We start from the raw sequence: 17,127 nt of genomic DNA, 5'->3' as shown, positions 1-17,127 counted from the left end.
CAATTACTAGGGGGCATAGGTTTAAGGTGTGAGGGGCAAGGTTTAAAGGAGATGTACGAGGCATACACAGAGAGTAGTGGGTGCCTGGAACTCAATGCTGGGGAAGGTAGTGGAAGCAGATACAGGAGTGACTTTTAAGGGGTGTCTTGACAAGTACACGAATAGGTTGGGAATAGAGGGGTATGGTTCCCGGAAGGGTAGGGGATTTTAGTTAAATTGGGCAGCATGGTCGGTGCAGGCTTGGAGGGCTGAAGGACCTGTTCCTGTGCTGTAATTTTCTTTGTTCATAACAGATAGACCCCTACATTTGCAAGACTATTCTAGGTATCAGCGTGGTTGGCACTGCTGCCTCACAGAGCCAGGAGCCTGGGTTCAATTCCAGCCTCGGGTGACAGTCCGTGTGGGTTTCTTCCGGGTGCTCTGGTTTCCTCCCACAGCCCAAAGATGTGCAGGATAGGTGGACTGGCCATGCTAAATTGCCCCTTACTGTCAGGGTGACAAGCAGGGTAAATATATGGGGATAGGGAGAAAATAGGACCTGGGTGAGATTGTTATTGGTGCAGGCTCAATGGGCCAAATGGCCTCTTTGTGCACTGTGGGGATTGTATGGTCTTCTATACACCCAGGACAATAGCAGGGGGGGGGGGGGGAGGTGTGGTGGTGGGGGGTGGGGAACAAAGGAAATTAATTACCGAACAGGGAGGTCGGACTAATTGGTAGCTCGGTACAGGCACATTGGGCCAAAGGATCCCTTCCTGTGTTGTGTGATTTGATGTTTGTGAAGCTGGCACTGTTCCTCCCAGGCTCGCTTGCGTGCAGCTGGAAACTAATGACCTCAACAAGTGGTATTAGTATGCATACTAATGATGACCTCAGGGACAGTTGCAGATTGTTCCAAACTGTTTGTTCTGAAGCACAAAACTAGAAGACGAAAAACAACGAAGCAGGAATGCCTAATCAAAGTGGCAAGTTTAAACAGGCAGTGCAACGATGAAAAGGGAGCGATTGCTCACATTTACAACTACCTCCCCACACGGCAGAATCCAACGTGCTGCGGCTGAATCAGGGGAAGAGCAAAAATGTCTGAGAATCTCCCAAGATAAATAAATAGCGATGCCGTCACCACTGGTGATACCGGGGCAGGGACAAAGTGGAAAGATCTGCTTCAGACCAGTGAGTTTGGTTTACCCGATATGGGTACAGGGTGCCACTCCATGTTACTCATAATATTGACTTGGGTACAGGCTCTCCCAGCTTATAGTTCGCACCCACCCGCTGTTTCCTTCTGCTTTAGAAAGCAAGCAGTCTCTTTGAGGTTGATTGCGGACTTACCAATAGCACATTTAACCCAATTCATTATTATTGGGGAAAAAGGCAGGAGGATTGGGATGAGTAAAATATCAGCCATGACTGAATGGCAGAGCAGACTCGATGGGCCGAGTGGCCTATCTCTGCTCCTCTGTTTTATGGTCTTAAATGACCCAAGCCACCCCACAGGAGCAAGATGTCATCACGCTATATATACACATCAAGGCAGATCACCAAACCTTTTGGAGGGGGGAATTTTACTGTCCCGCCTGCCACAGGAACTGTAGCGGGTGGAGGGGAAGGGATCATGGAAAGGTTCCGTTGACCTCAGGTGGGATTTTCCAGTTTTACGGCAAGCGTGGCCGGAAAATCCCACCCTTGGTCTCAAGGGATAGGTTTTAAGGAACATCCTAAAAAGGTGGGGAGAGAGAGGTAGAGAGAGGCTGAGAAGTTCCAGTGCTTAGGGCCTACGCAGCTGAAGGCAAAGCCACCAGTGCTGGAACGATTATTTGATTTATTATTGTCACATGTATTAGTATATAGTGAAAAGTATTGTTTCTTGCACACTGTACATCCTACACTCTCTCCTTTCCTTCTCTACGAATGGTATGCTTTGTCTGTAGTGTTACAGTCATAGCCAGGGTGTGAAGAAAGGTCAACTTCATGCAAGGTAAGTCCATTCAAAAGTCTGACAGCAACAGGGAAGAAACTGTTCTTGAATCGGTTGGTAGGTGACCTCAGACTTTAGTATCATTCTCCCCGACAAAAGGAGGTGGAAGAGAGAATGTTTGGGATGCGTGGATTATGCTGGCTGCTTTGTCTGCGTTTCCTGCTGCCTCAGCAAAGTCAATAGATGAGGGGCTGGTTTGCATGATGGACTGGCACTCCAAAAATTCTTTCATACATATTTATAAGTGATGAATTCAGGGGGGCGACAAAGATAAGGCTGAAGAACGGGGCTAGCTGGGTAGCTGTCTCATGAGTTGGTGAAGACACGATTGGCCAAATGGCCTCCTCCTGTGCTATAAATTTCAATCATTCTAGGATATGGGTATCGCTGGATAGGCCTGCATTTATCATCATCTATCCCTAATCGCCCTTGAGGAGATGGTGGTCAGCTGCCTTCTTGAACTGCTGCCGTCCATGTGGTGTAGGTACACCCATGATGCTGTAAGGGAGGGAGTTCCAGGATTTTGACCCTGTGTAGGAACGGTGATATAATTCCAAACTGGGATGGAATGTGGCTTGGAGAGGAACTTGCAGGTGTTGGTGTTCCCACGTATCTGCTGCCTTTGGATTTCCTGGAGATCCCACGTTTGGAAGAACTGGCAGAGAAGCCTTAGTAAGTTGCTGTATCTGGCCAGCGAGTCAGATGTGGCACTGCTGCCACTGTGTTGTTGATGGAGGAAGTGAATGTCGAAGGTAGTGGATGAGATGCCAGTCAAGTGGGCTGACTTGTCCTGGATGGTTTCTTGAGTGTTGTTGGAGCTGCCTCAACTTGACAAGTGGAGAGTTATCCAAGACACTCCTGATTTGTGCATTATAGATGACATTGGACTGGCTTTGGGAAGTCAGGAAGTGAGTCACTCAAAACAGAATTTCAAGAATGTCAGAATGTCCTGTAGACACATTATGTAGTTGGTCCAGTTGATTGATCAGTTAAATATTGATCTGTTTATAGTTAACGGTAACCCCTAGGACGTTGATAGTGGTGGACTCAGTAATGGCAATGCCATCAAATGTCATAGAATCAGAATCCTACAGTACAGAAAGAGGCCCTTCAGCCCATCGAGTCTGCACCAAACACAATCCCACCCAGGCCCTACCCCATATTCCTACATATTACACCCACTAATCCCGCTAACCTACTGATCCCTGGACACTAAGGGGCAATTTCTTAGCACGGCCAATCAACCTAACCTGCATATCTTTGGACTGTGGGAGGAAACCGGAGTACCTGAAGGAAACCCACGCAGACACGAGGAGGATGTGCAAACTCCACACAGACAGTGACCCAAGCCGGGAATCGAACCCAGGACCCTGGAGCTGTGAAGCAGCGGTGCTAACCACTGTGCTACCGTGCCACCCGTCATGGGGATGCAGCTGGATTCTCTCATTAGAGCTGGTAATTGCTTAGCACCTCTGTGGCACAAGCGTAACTTTCCACTTATCAGCCCAAGCCTGGACATTGTCCAGGACTTGCCGTGTATGGATACATACTGCTTTAGTATCTGAGTCATCATTAATGGTGCAATCAATTAGCAAATCTCCCCAGTTCTGACCTGAAGATGGAGGCACGGTCATTGATAAAGATGGTTGACCCTCGGACATTCCTGAGAAACTCGTGTGGTGATGTCCTGCATATGAGATGGTAGACTTCCTGTGCTGGATAGGACTACAACCATTTACTTGAGTTTTGCTGGGGCTCCATGATGCCACACTTAGTCAAATACTGCCTTGATGTCAGCATTCAGCTCTCTTGTTTGAACCAGGGCTATAACAAGGTCAGGAGCTGAGTGGTGTATATGATAGGTATTTTTTTAAAAAAGTTTGCATGTTGCCACCAAAATAGGAAATTCTGATTAAAGGCAGGCCTAGAATGTCTAAAACAGCTGCTAAATTCCTGCCATATGTTAACAAGGGGCCTCGGGTCTTAAGGGATGCCAAGCATGCGTGTAAAATTGTGAAAATAAAATGGGGGCGAGATGTATTTCAGTCGTCATTAGGATGTAGTGCCACAAATTTGGTTGTTGGTGGGACGCCTTTTTTTAAATTCATTTGTGGGACATGGGTCAGTATTTACTGCCCATCCCTGATTGCCCTTGGAGGGCAGTTGAGAGTTAACCACATTGCTGTGGCTCTGGAATCACATTTGGCCAGACCAGGTAAGGACAGCAGATTTCCTTCTCTAAAGGACATTAGTGAATAGATGGGTTTTTCTGAAACTCGACAATGGTTTCACGGTCAATAGATTCTTAATTCCAGATTTTCTTTCTAAATTGAATTCAAATTCCATCATCTGCCGCAGCAGGATTCAAACACAGGTCCCCAGAACATTAACTGAGTTTCTGGATTAATAATCTAGCGGTAATACCATTAGGCCATCGCCTGCTTGTAAAGCTGATACAACAAGGACCAAGCTTTACTCTACACAATGTTAATTGTCTCCAGGAGCAGAAGCCACTCAAGGCGCTGCTGGTCGACAAGTGTAACTCCAGGATGTTACCCTCAAACTCGAGCTGGGCAGGGGTTGGGGGGCAAGATTTTTTTTTTTGCATGCTCCATGGAAATCAGTGTTTCTGCAGTTACAGCCTCTTGTATATCAGCCATGTCCAGTCTGTATTCTATAGGGGGTTGTCCACATGCTCAGATGGAGATTGAAGCCTGGTTATTGAGATGTTGGGTCGGAGTGTTTCTTTGGGATGGCGTTTTCTGCCCAAGCTCTCTTCCAGGTTTCATCATTATGGAGTTTGAGAAGTTTGACTCACATCTGGGGGGGTTTCATAGAGACATGCTGGGGGATGGGGAGGTTGTCTTGAAGATCTCTATGGAAGGGGAGGTCTAAGTAGCTGCTGATGGGAGTTATTTCTCAGGATGTGCTGAGTGACATCCAGAAGGAGCAATATTTGAGGGGGCTGGTAACCACTGAATTGGAATTCCTCATTATTGGAATATCCTCATTATTGGAATTGGAATATCTTTATTACTAAATGAAGTTCCTCATTTTTGAAAAAAGTTGTGTCAACGAGTTGGGTATGACAATACTCAGCTGTCAAAAAGACCAGAGCTATGGCAGAAGGATGAAGCACGGTGGGTTTTTACACCCAGCTTGCAAACAATGTTCGGTGTTAGAGGAAACCATTTACTGAAATGATGTGACCTCTAGGTTGAATCTTACCAAAGCTCCTGCTTTGTTGATGACTACAGGATTGGCATTGCAGTTTATAAAGATAAACACACAAGCGCTCAATTCTCAAGACAGTGAAACTAAAGATGATCAGAAAAGGATGTGCGGGTTAGGTTGAGTCAGGCGGATTAGCAGGGTAGATGAGAGTCATGGGAATAGGGCCTGGATGGAATTGTGGTCAGTACAGACTCAATGGGCCAAATGGCCTCCTTCTGTACTGCAGGGATTCTATGCATTTTAGGATGAATAGAATATGATCCTGGTTATACAAGGCAAGCTTTTGTTCAACTTTTATTTGAGAGAAACTTTGTAGGACTTTTCCCTGGGCCGATGAAATGGGTTCACAAGAAAAAGCACAGGTCCAATTTCCAACCCAGTCAAGGGCTTCCTCCCCCCAGTGTAACCCAGTCAGCTCATTTCCACCAAGAACCTAACATGTGGCTTGCTGCTCACTGCTACATACATCAAGAATGTTTGCAAACGTGAGATGAGATAAACTAGTGTTAAAAATGGGACAATGCTGCTTCATTTGAAAAGATATCAATCTGGAAGAGCAAAGAGAAGACAAATTGGTCGTGGGTCTTGAAGAAAGGTAGCAATTGAAAGGGGCAAAGAGAGAAATGGCCCACACTGGAATCTAGTTCAGATTTGTTCTACTCACCCAGTCCTATACCTGCTATGGTTCAAGGTCGTTCTTTCATGATGGATGTCGAGATACTGGTGTTGGATGGGGGTGGGGCACAGTAAGAAGAACATAAAACATAAGAACATAAGAAATAGGAGCAGGGGTAGGCCATCTAGCCCTTCGAGCCTGCCCCGCCATTCAATAAGATCATGGCTGATCTGTCGCTGCTCAGTTCCACTTTCCCGCCCTCTCCCCATAACCCTTAATCCCCTCTCTTATCAAGAACCCATCAACCCGCTTCTTAAAAATATTTAGCGAGGCAGCCTCCACCACTTCAACGGGCAGAGAATTCCAGAGATTCACCACCCTTTGAGTGAAGAAGTTCCTCCTCAACTCCGTTCTAAACCGCCCCCCCTTTATCTTGAGGCTGTGCCCCCTAGTCCTACTGTCTTTTTTGAGCGGGAAGAGTCTCTCCACCTCTATCCTATCCATCCCATTCATCATCTTATACGTCTCAATGAGATCTCCCCTCATTCTTCTAAACTCTAACGAGTCTCAACATCAAGTTAAGTCCAGCAGGTTATTTGGTATCACGAGCTTTCAGAGCTGCTCCTTCATCAGGAGTTGGATTTTAGCCTGGTGTTGTGAGACTTCTCGCTGTTTTGTGACTGATGCAACCATAAAGTTCCTTTGCTTTGACTAACAAGCGGGGTTAGAGTTGATAAAAGGAATAGTCAGTTGTTTGATTGGCATGCAAAACTTGCAAACTAGGACTTACCTCATCCTGCATGACCAATTTAATGGGCACCCCAATTCCTATCTTTGCCAGTTAGTGGAGTTATTAAGCAAAGTGTGTGCATTACGGTTCATTCCGAGTGTGATGGCATGCGTTTGCATATGTTGTAATACAAAGCTGCGGACAGTGATGCCAGAGATCCCAACACTCTTTCCATTAGTGTGGCTGATCAGGAATCTCTTCCACTCTTACCGCCTGGCTATTGCCATGTGCTGGAATCATTTGCAATTTGATACTCTACCTGTTTGGCTGCAATATGAAATATACCTCCCTTGGCCATGAGGTCCTGGGGTGGGACTTGAACCCAGACTGACTTATAGAATCATAGAATCCTACAGTGCAGAAGGAGATCATTCGGCCCACCGAGCCTCCACTGACCACAAAATCCCACCCAGGTCCCATCCCCATTACCCCATGCATTTACCCTAGCTAGTCCCCCGATACTAAGGGGCAATTTAGCATGGCCACTCAATGCCACTAACTAGCTAGTCTTTCTGACTGTGGGAGGAAACCGGAGCACCCAGAGGAAACTCATGCAGATATGAGGAGAACGTGCAGACTCTGTACAAACAGTGACCCAAGCCGAGATTCGAACCCAGGTCCCTGGGACTATGAGACAGCAGTGCTAACATTAGTGAACCAGATGGAGCTTTTCCGATCAGTAGATTCTTAATTCCAGATGTGTTTTTTTAAATTGAATTCAAATTCCACCAGCTGCCATGGCAGGATTCGAACCTGCTCACACCCTTCTGAAAAAATTGCATCATCATTACCAAGGGCCTGACTAAAGTAGAGTTAGTAGCGTTGACCTTTTGAGGACTCATTGAAAATTTTAGTTAGCGCTAAGCATGGTGTTGGGCTTTTCTATTGGAAGTATTGATTTGGAAACAGTAAGGAAAAGAAGCTAAATATTCTACTTACAAAGGTATTAATTGGTCACTACTAGTTATCAATTAATTCTGAAACGGTTCTAAGAGATTTCCAACAAGGATGTACAGTTAACGTAAAACAATAGGTCAGACTTTAAGAGAAAGAAGTTAAGGGAGTTTCAAACTTACCTGGGAAATCAACAATAAGCCAGCCATCGTCCTCTTTCTCAGTCAAACTGGGATCAGGACCCTGGGTGCAGACCTCCTCTGTCTCCCCATAGAATAGGCTGGTGAGTCGGTGGAACATGGTGGCCTGGCTGTGGTGTGGGCCTGCAATTTAGATGCACAGGCAGACAACCAGTTTCTTAGGGGGTGGCAAGAGGCTGGTGAGTGAACAGTGCACAAAGATCCCTCAGGCGACGTTCTGTTGAATGGGGACGAGAATGCAAAGTGCTGTCATAAAGGTTTTCATGCAGAGGCGGCCTAGAACAAAACAGAAATAGAAGTTACAACACCTCCCAGTCCTCAACCGTCCAAGAATGATGACTCATCACACGCTGCTATCCTTTCTTCAATCAGCTCAATGCAAAGTTGGAAATTGTAGGGTTAAGTATAGAATCTCTACAGTGCAGAAGGAGGCCATTCAGCCCCATCCAGCCTGTGCCAACAACAATCCCACCCAGGCCCTATCTTGACAACCCCGCATGTTTACCCCGCTAATCCCTCTAACCTAGGCATCCTGGGACAGTAAGGGGCAACTTAGCATGGCCAATCCACCTGGCCCGCACATCTTTGGAGTGTTGGGAGGAAACCCACGCAGGCACGGGGAGAATGCGCAAACTCCACACAGACAGTGACCCAAACCCGGGAATTGAACCCAGGTCCCTGGAGCTGTGAGGCGGCAGTGCTAACCACCGTGCTGCCCTCAAATATGGTCAATGAAAACCTCAGTTAACAAAATTAAACCATCACACATGCACACTTCTGGGGAACGTGATCAGGATTGCCCATCCCCAGTTGCCCGGGAGCAGCTGAGAGTCAACCACATTGCTGTGGCTCTGGAGTCACATGTAGGCCAGACTGGGTAAGATTTCCTTCCCTAAAGGATATTAGTGAACCAGATGGATTTTTCCAACAATGGTTACATGGTCATCAGTAGATTCTGGTTGGAATGTCCTCCTGCACAACATTCCAGCTACTGAATACCGAACATATCAATCCTCATAGCATGCCAACTTCCCACATTACTCAAAGGGCTGAATGGCCTTTTTCTGTGCTATATTAACTTGATGACTAATCAGGAAGCAAGCAGAGTCTTTATTAAGCAATTGGAAGAATACTGACCGGCAGTCAAACATCCTTTTCTCTTCATTCCCAACAGTTTTTGGCAACTGATAAATTAAAATGGACCTGGGTTCAATTCCAGCCTCGGGTCACTGTCTTTGTGGAGTTTGCACATTCTCCCCGTGTCTGTGTGGGTTTCCTCCGCGTGTTCCTGGTTTCCTCCCCATTCAAAGATGTGCAGGTTAGGTCTGTACTCGTTGGAGTTTAGAAGGATGAGGGGGGATCTTATAGAGACGTATAAGATAATGAAGGGGATGGATAGGGTAGAGGTAGAGAGATTCTTCCCGCTGAGAAGGGACAGCAGGACTAGAGGGCACAGCCTCAAGATAAGGGGGGAGCAGTTTAGAACAGAGTTGAGGAGGAACTTCTTCACTCAAAGGGTGGTGAATCTCTGGAATTCTCTGCCTGTTGAAGTGATGGAAGCTCCCTTGCTAAATATATTTAAGTCACGGGTAGATAGGTTTTTGGTAGGCAAGGGAATTAAGGGTTATGGGGAGAAAGCGGGAAAGTGGAACTGATCCACTTCAGATCAGCCATGATCTTATTGAATGGCGGGGCAGGCTCGAAGGGCTAGATGGCCTACTCCTGCTCCTATTTCTTATGTTCTTATGTTTTTATGTTCTTAAATTGCCCCTTAGTGTCAGGGGATTAGCAGATAAATGGGTGGGATTATGGTCGGTGCAGACTCAATGGACCGAATGGCTTCCTTCAGCACTGTGGGGATTCTATGATTCTAAGCTGGGGGGCATGGAGAGTTTTGAAGAAAAAAAATCCAACCCTTCAGGAGAGGGAGAATTTTGTAAACAAAAAAAGGATGCATTTGAAGAATTTGAAGAAAAGAATTCATCATTCAGTGGGTTGGAAGTGCACACTCTGGTCCTCAAATGGGCTTTTCCTTTGCTGTCAACACTCAAATACCACTTTGTGTTGTAATAGATCACAAGGTTCCAATAGCAAGAACAGACATGAAGGCCAACAGCCAGTGTTTAATCATTAAAGTTAACAATAACATAGATACATTAGTATAGCAATTTTGTGGTGACTACATGCTTCCGGGAGGTACATTTCAGTTCCAAGTATACAATGCTATTCCTCTCCGTTGAGTTATTATCCTGAGGAGTTTCCCAACAAGAGTGTGTTCTGGTACAAAGCAAAAATGTATTGCTTTGTCGAGAGAAAACAATTACAAGGGGGATGTTAGTGAGGGGGGGAGGCGGGTGAAAGAGAGTGCGTTCAGAGAGCTGCTAGAAGTGCAAGCTTAGCTGCGTTTAATTTTTTTTTGTTCTTTCATGGGGTTTGGGTGCCACTGGCTGAGCCAGCATTTATTGCCCATCTCCAATCGCCATTTAAGAGTCAACCATGTTGCTGTGGGTCTGGAGTCACATGTAGGCCTGACCAGGTAAGGACAGCAGATTTCCAGATGGGCTTTTAATAATGATCAACAATATTTCATAATCATTAGACTTGGTTCAGATTTTTCACCATCCGCCGAGATGGGGTTCAAACTTGGATCCCCAAAGCATTACCCTGGATCTCTGGAATACTAACAATACCAGTATGCCACTGCCTCCCCGGCCCCAGCTTCCACTTTAAACACTGCGCCATATTAATCCAAGTAGAACCGTAGACAAGGACCTTGTTCATTTTTGGTTTACCCTGCAGTGGACTAGGAGTGGGAGAGCATAAGTTCCAGATGGGCTGTAAGTATCCTTGCTTTGGGTTAAAACAATTAATGCCACGGTGCCGGTTTGTAGTGATATAAATGGAGATCACCTGCCCAACATTAAAATATTCTGCAATGAGGTGATCATGGTGTCTTCATATTCTCAGGTGTGACTGTTCTTCACAATCTATGAATGATGAAAATACACTTACAGCCAATTCAATTTCTTGACACATTTTTGTCATATCTTCTCAATGGGTTTAAGAGATAGAATATTTCTACCACACTCTCAATATCCAGGCACCTCTTTCTACCGTAGAGAAAGATCAAACCCTACAGTGCAGAAGGGGGCCATTCGGCCCATTGGATCTGTACCAGCAACAGTCCCACCCAGGCCTTATCTCCGCTTAGTTACCCTGCTAATCCCTATAACCCATCACATCCTATAACCCTTGGGTCAAAGGGTTAATTTAGCATGTCCAATCAACCTAACATCTTTGGGCTCTGGGAGAAAACCCACGCAGACACGGGGGGAATGTGCAGACTCCACACAGACAGTAACCCAAGTCAGGAATCGAACCCAGGTCTCTGGAGCTGTGAGACAGCAGTGCTAACCACTGTGCCACCTACAATAAATATTGCAACAACTAGTAGGATTAGTGGTTATGTTACTAGGTGAGTAATCCCAAGGCCTGGACTAAGAGTTCGCATCACACCATATCAGTGAGAATTTAAGTTTAGCTTTAAAAAAATCTGGTACAAATTTAAACGTAAAAAAAAGTCATAAAAATCCAAACTGGAAACAAAATCTGCCTTTCCTACTTTGGCACCAATGCATGCCAATGGCATTGAGTTTTCACTGTTCCCCCCAAAGTCTCCTTGTATCAAACTCGAGGCAATAAATATCAGCCTTGTCTGTGACTTCCAACTCCAGAAAATGAATTAAAAAGCATCTGCTGCTCCTATTACCATCATGGTCCGACCACAAACACAGCTAACTAATTAACTGTCCAAATAGCCATCAGCATGGTGGGTGCACATGTCCCGGTAATAAACATCCGGCAGTAATTCAGAAAGAAAGGGATTTTGGATTAATAGAAGGCTTTTCACAATAATCAGCCAATGGCTTTATGGCCAATGAAGCACTTCTGACGTGTAGCCATTGTTGTAATGTGGGAAATGTTGTGCACAGCAAGCTCCCACAGTCTGAAACATGATCATGAGCAGAATATCTGTTTGTGATGTTGATTGAGAGATAGATGTTGGCCAGAGAATTCCCCCGTTCTTCCAAATGGTACCATGGGATCTTTTATGCCCAGAAGGAGGGGCCTTGGTTTAGTACTTCCTTGTTAGTATAGTGGTTAGTATCCATGCCTGTCATGCAGGACACTGGGGTTCAATTTCCCCACGGGCAGCTGAGAAATTACTCAGGCGAGGTGTGCTGTTTGGAGCAGCACGATGGCACAGTGGTTAGCGTTGCTGCCTCACAGCATCCGGGACCTGGGGTCAATTCTGGCCTTAGGTCACTGACTGGTTGGAATTTGCACATTCTCCCCATGTCCGCGTGGGTTTCCTCCCACAGTCCAATGATGTTAGTTTGATTGGCCATGGTAAATTGACCCTTAGTGTCGGGAGGGATTAGCAGGGTAAATACATGGGATTACAGGCATAGGGCCTGGGTAGGATAGTTGTCAGTGCAGGCTCAATGGGCCAAATGGCCACCTTTTTGTACTGTAGGGACTCTTATGATTCTATTTCACCCAACTGTGCAGCATTCCATTTTTTACTAGAAAGCCAACCTGGAATTTTATGCTGATGTCCTGGAGCGAGATTTGAAACCAGAACCTTGAGACTCCAGAGACAAGACTGCGACAGCTAAGCCACACTGGAACTTGGCTCAGATCGTGCTCTGTAGCACTAGGACCTCCAGTTGCTAAATTGAACCTTTTTGTTCTTTATAGTTCATTTCCAATTACCTACATGAATTCAACTAAAAATAGGATAAGTGATGTGTTTTGGCTCCGACAGTGCAATTCCGATATCATTACAGTGCGTCAGCCTGTTAAATCAGCTTGCAAATTCTTCCACTACATCAGTCTACTTTCCAAGGGAAGGGAGTTAAGATACAAAACAAGCACCGCAAACAGTTCTTATGGTCTATAATGTTGCCCAATTCCAAAACTGCAATATTGCATTATTTAACCTCATGTTGCTTTTACATTACTATAGTTGGGAGTGGGTATCGCTGCAGAATGGAAGGAGAATGTTAATGAACAATGATTCCCATGAGGGAGATGCAGGTTACAATCTTGAAAAGGTGTCCAGATACATTAGTTGGATGGTAGTGAATCACAAACTGGAATTTGATAGAAGGGTTCAGGTGACATTAGCCTAGATTTCCTGTGCAGGTGCAAGGTCTCGGAACGTTGTGTGAAAGAGAAAGACCGCCCCTTGTACCTTTCACAATCGCGTACAAGTATTACTTAAAAAAAAAGACAAATACAGCCGAAGTTTTTCACCTTGCACTCATCAATTTGAAACAGCACCCAAATAGCAAAACTGAACAATAATTTCAAGCCATCTTTTGTTACTAATACTCAAGTCCCATTCCACCAAATTATTATTCGCAAGCATCAACTTTTAATTTAAAGCATAATTATGGTTATTGTGTACCTGGGTCAGCTTTTAACAAATCACACCATTTCTAAAGATGGGAAATGATTCTCATCGGGAGATCACTCAGTGGTGGAGAGTGAAGGGAACATGGTCTGCTCCTTCAGGCAATTTAGCACGGCCAACCCACATCTTTGGACTGTGGGAGGAAACCCACACAGACACAGAAAAACGTGCAAACTCCACACTGACAGTTACCCAAGGCTGGAATCGAACCTAGGTCCCAGGCGCAGTGAGGCAGCAGTGCAAACCACTGTGACGCCCGTAGTCCTTCCAGATCATGTGGTATGTCTTCACCAGCAGAAGGTGATGAAGCACCTTAACTCTGCAAATTAAGTTATTTTTTATCTTGTTTGCAATAAGGATTATTGACATCTTTTCTATCTTGGATGGGAAGGCTGCATATAGGAAGGCTGGATCCATGTAGTCACGTGCTTGTAGCCTTGGAACAAGAAGGTTTTAATCAAAATGCAGGTTAGCAGACTTGTTAATAGTTGACCGCACTCTTCTAATGGAAAATAGCCTCTGATGTCTCTCTGAAACTAGTAAGAAATCCCATAACATCAGGTTTAAGTCCAACAGGTTTATTTGGTAGCAAACGCCACTAGCTTTCAGAGCGCTGCTCCTTCGTCAGGTGAGTGGGAGATCTCACCTGACGAAGGGACAGCGCTCCGAAAGCTAGTGGCTTTTGCTACCAAATAAACCTGTTGGACTTTAAACCTGATGTTGTGAGACTTCTTATTGTGTTTACCCCAGTCCAATGCTGGCATCTCCACATCTCTGAAACTAGCCGTAAGGCACTGCCAGAGAAAAACCCATTCTATCCAATGGAGGAAGCAACAGCTTCTACTATTCATCTGCCAAGAAATGTGAGCAGTTAGGAAACAGCTCATTGGGAATCAAATGTACAAATCCACATCCAGCCTCAAGACATTGAAGTTAAAATATTCTGCAGTCTATTTTTCCTCAAGATATATCTGGAAGATCATTAGTGGTTTATGATCAACAGTACTGGACCATAGGCATTGAAATAAAGAACTTATGCAAGCATTAATTGTATCCATCTAAGTTAGGGCGGCACGGTGACACATCATTTAGTACCGCTGCCTCACAGTGCCAGGGACCCAGGTTCGATTCCCGGCTTGGATCGCTGTCTGTGTGGAGTTTGCACATTCTCCCCGTGCTTGCGTTGGTTTCCTCCCACAGTCCGAAAGACGTGCTGGTTAGGTGAATTGGCCATGCCAAATTCTCCCTCGGTGTACCCGAACAGACAAAGACTCTCCAAAAGATCCCTTCAACTTCCCTGCCACATGGCCAATCCACACTTGTGGCGACTAGGGGATTTTCGCTAACTTCATTGCGGTGTTAATGTAAGCTTACTTGTGACACTAATCAACAAACTATTTTAAAAAAGCATTTTACTGCCTTCAGGAACTCCAGATAAGCCTGAATGTTACACACTGGGGTGGAAATAAGGACAGAGGCACTATTTACTGCATCTTGTACAAAGGAATTTTGTTTCAGCACAGGCAGGGAACAGAAAAGAAATCCCATTATAAATGGCACTTTGTCTCACCATAAAGAGTTTCACATGCTGTTAAATCTGATTAAGAAAACTAATTCTTCCTGGAGAATGGGAGTGGTTGAATTTATACTAAACTTTGTGCAGCAGCGTCATGGTCACCATGACAAACATTAAAAGGTTAAACTCAAAGACATGACCCAAAAGTAGTGCTAACAAAACTTGGAACTGTGCGCCTTACAAACGACTTTTTTTTTTCTAAATAGATACTTATTTATTAGCGTCATATGTAGGCTTACATTAACACTGCAATGAAGTTACTGTGAACATCCCCTACTTGCCACACTCCGGCACCTGTTCGGTACACTGAGGGCGAATTTAGCGTGGCCATCGCATCTTTCAGACCGTGGGAGGAAACCCACGCAGACAATGGGGAGGACATGCAGCCTCTGCACAGTGACCCAAGCTGAGAATCGAACCCAGGTCCCTGACATCGAGGCAGCGGCGCTGACCACTGTGCCACCATTTGAGTCCCACTCCCAGGGTTTAAACACAAAATCAAGGTGACACTCCAGTGCAGTGCCGAGGGAGTGCTGCACTGTCAAAGGTGCCACCTTTCAGGTAAAACGTTAAACCAAGTTTGGTTGAGCATCAAGAGATCTCAAGGATCTTGGCCGAAAAGGAAAGCTTCTTACAGTTAGTGCTGCAAGTAAAAACTTTACCCTTATGAAGTTTTACTATACTTAATACCTTGTCTTAAGCGCAAAGCTAACTTGGAGCGAGAAAATACAGGGATTCCACCACATACAGAGTATGAAATTTCTGTAGCTCTGCGCACAATTCAGTTAGACCCAAATACTACAACTCTGACAAACCCATTTCAGTCACAAGGTTGCCTATGAATGCAACTGGAGGCCAACATAGTTTACAGAAAAGAATCTAAAACACTCTTTAAAACAAAGATGCTCAGAGCATTTTCCTAGCATCACAAGTCCTGATTCTTCACGAACTAGCTCCTGTTCACTTTCCTGGAACTTCAGAAACTATAGGATTCTGTGTCACCTTCAAGGCTTTTAAAGCCAGAGTTAGATGTTACCTTATCACACAGCACAGAAGGAGGCCATTCAGCCCATCGAGTCTGCACCGACCACGATCCCATTCAGGCCCCTATCCCCGCAACCCCACATAGCTACCCCGCTAATCCCCCTGATACTAGGATCAAATTCGCACTGCCCATCAACCTAACCCGCACATCCTTGGAGAAAGTGCAAACTCCACACAGACAGTGACCCGAGACTGGCACTGCGTCTACATTTCCTTCCTCTTTGTATGGGCGGTAGCGAAGGTTGTAAACTTGATCTGGAGCTCAAATAAAAGAGAAAATCCAAAAAATGACTCATGGAACCAGTGGAAAGTTTTTTTTTTAAACAAAAAAAGCTCACGTTCAGCTCCTAAAATAGCATCATCTGAAATCTCAGCCAACAAACAGCACGCTAACTGACGGAAGTACCTTGTTCCTTTCCACTTTTTTAAAAAAAATTAAGGGGTAGAGCATTACAGCTCTCTCATTCTTCCTTTTCATTGGTTTCATTTCCACTATCCACACCTTCCCCCCCCCCACCCTTTCCACAATCAATCTTGAAGCCATATCTTTTCTTTTTGCAGCCACCCCTTGCAGAGTGGTGTGACCCACAGGATTAACAATTACCTTAGTTACGTGATCTGCTTACTGGATTAAAAATAGTTTGGTGCCACAGTATTCACTCTGCAAATATGATTCATGAATCAGGCCTTTTTGTGGCTAAAACAAACTGCATCTTTGTTTACAATCAAAATGGAAAAAGACGCAAGGAACTTGGCATATTTGATCACGTACAAAATATTAAACAAGTTATGGGTCTGTTACCCTTGTGATATCAAAGGCGATAGATTAATAAATTCGGGCTAATTTTCCACCGCATTCCTTACAGAATCAAAGTTGAATCAGTGTGTGGGGAACATAAATCTTGCATTGTGATCTTACAAATCTCAGAACACATTCAACTTCCGAACTCAAAGTTCCCGTTGCTAAGCTGTTTTTTTTTTGTGTGGACAGAGTTTCCAATGCCAGGAATCAGGTGTATTTGCTAACAATTCTCTGCACCCAAGCCTCCCTTCTCTGACACACAGTCTTGTCTTGCGCTCCTCCATCCACCCTGAGGCTAAATTGCCAGGATTCGCTCCTCTCTGTACTTCTGGTGGGGGTCGAAGTGAGTAGGGATTGTCCAGTACATTATCTGTCTGTCTCAGGTAGAGGCAGTCGAAAAGGGGAGAGAGAAAGAGAAAGAGAAAGAGAGAGAGCGCGATGGAATTTGGTTTTTAAGTAAATGGGGATTGATGAAAGATGAAAAAGGGAAGTGTGGATGGCTACGAAAGAGAAA

At 45.0% G+C, this 17,127-nt stretch overlaps 1 protein-coding gene across 4 annotated transcripts in view; it reads right to left on the bottom strand.

Moving 5' to 3' along the window:
* Positions 1 to 17,127, bottom strand: part of LOC145353828 (tumor protein p53-inducible nuclear protein 2-like) — a 35,107-nt gene that overhangs the window by 7,335 nt on the left and 10,645 nt on the right. For all 4 annotated transcript variants that reach the window (XM_080204671.1, XM_080204670.1, XM_080204673.1 and 1 more), the window contains exon 2: positions 7,695 to 7,988. In XM_080204671.1, the coding sequence (XP_080060797.1) occupies positions 7,695 to 7,812 (118 nt within the window). In that variant the 5' untranslated portion in view covers positions 7,813 to 7,988. The remainder of the gene's footprint in view (positions 1 to 7,694; positions 7,989 to 17,127) is intronic.

The sequence above is a fragment of the Carcharhinus amblyrhynchos genome, chromosome 16 (assembly GCF_965287045.1).
Source record: "Carcharhinus amblyrhynchos chromosome 16, sCarAmb.v2.hapA, whole genome shotgun sequence".
Taxonomy (NCBI): domain Eukaryota; kingdom Metazoa; phylum Chordata; class Chondrichthyes; order Carcharhiniformes; family Carcharhinidae; genus Carcharhinus; species Carcharhinus amblyrhynchos.
The sequence above is the reverse complement of the archived record's forward strand: the minus strand, read 5'-3'. Positions and strand labels throughout refer to the sequence as shown.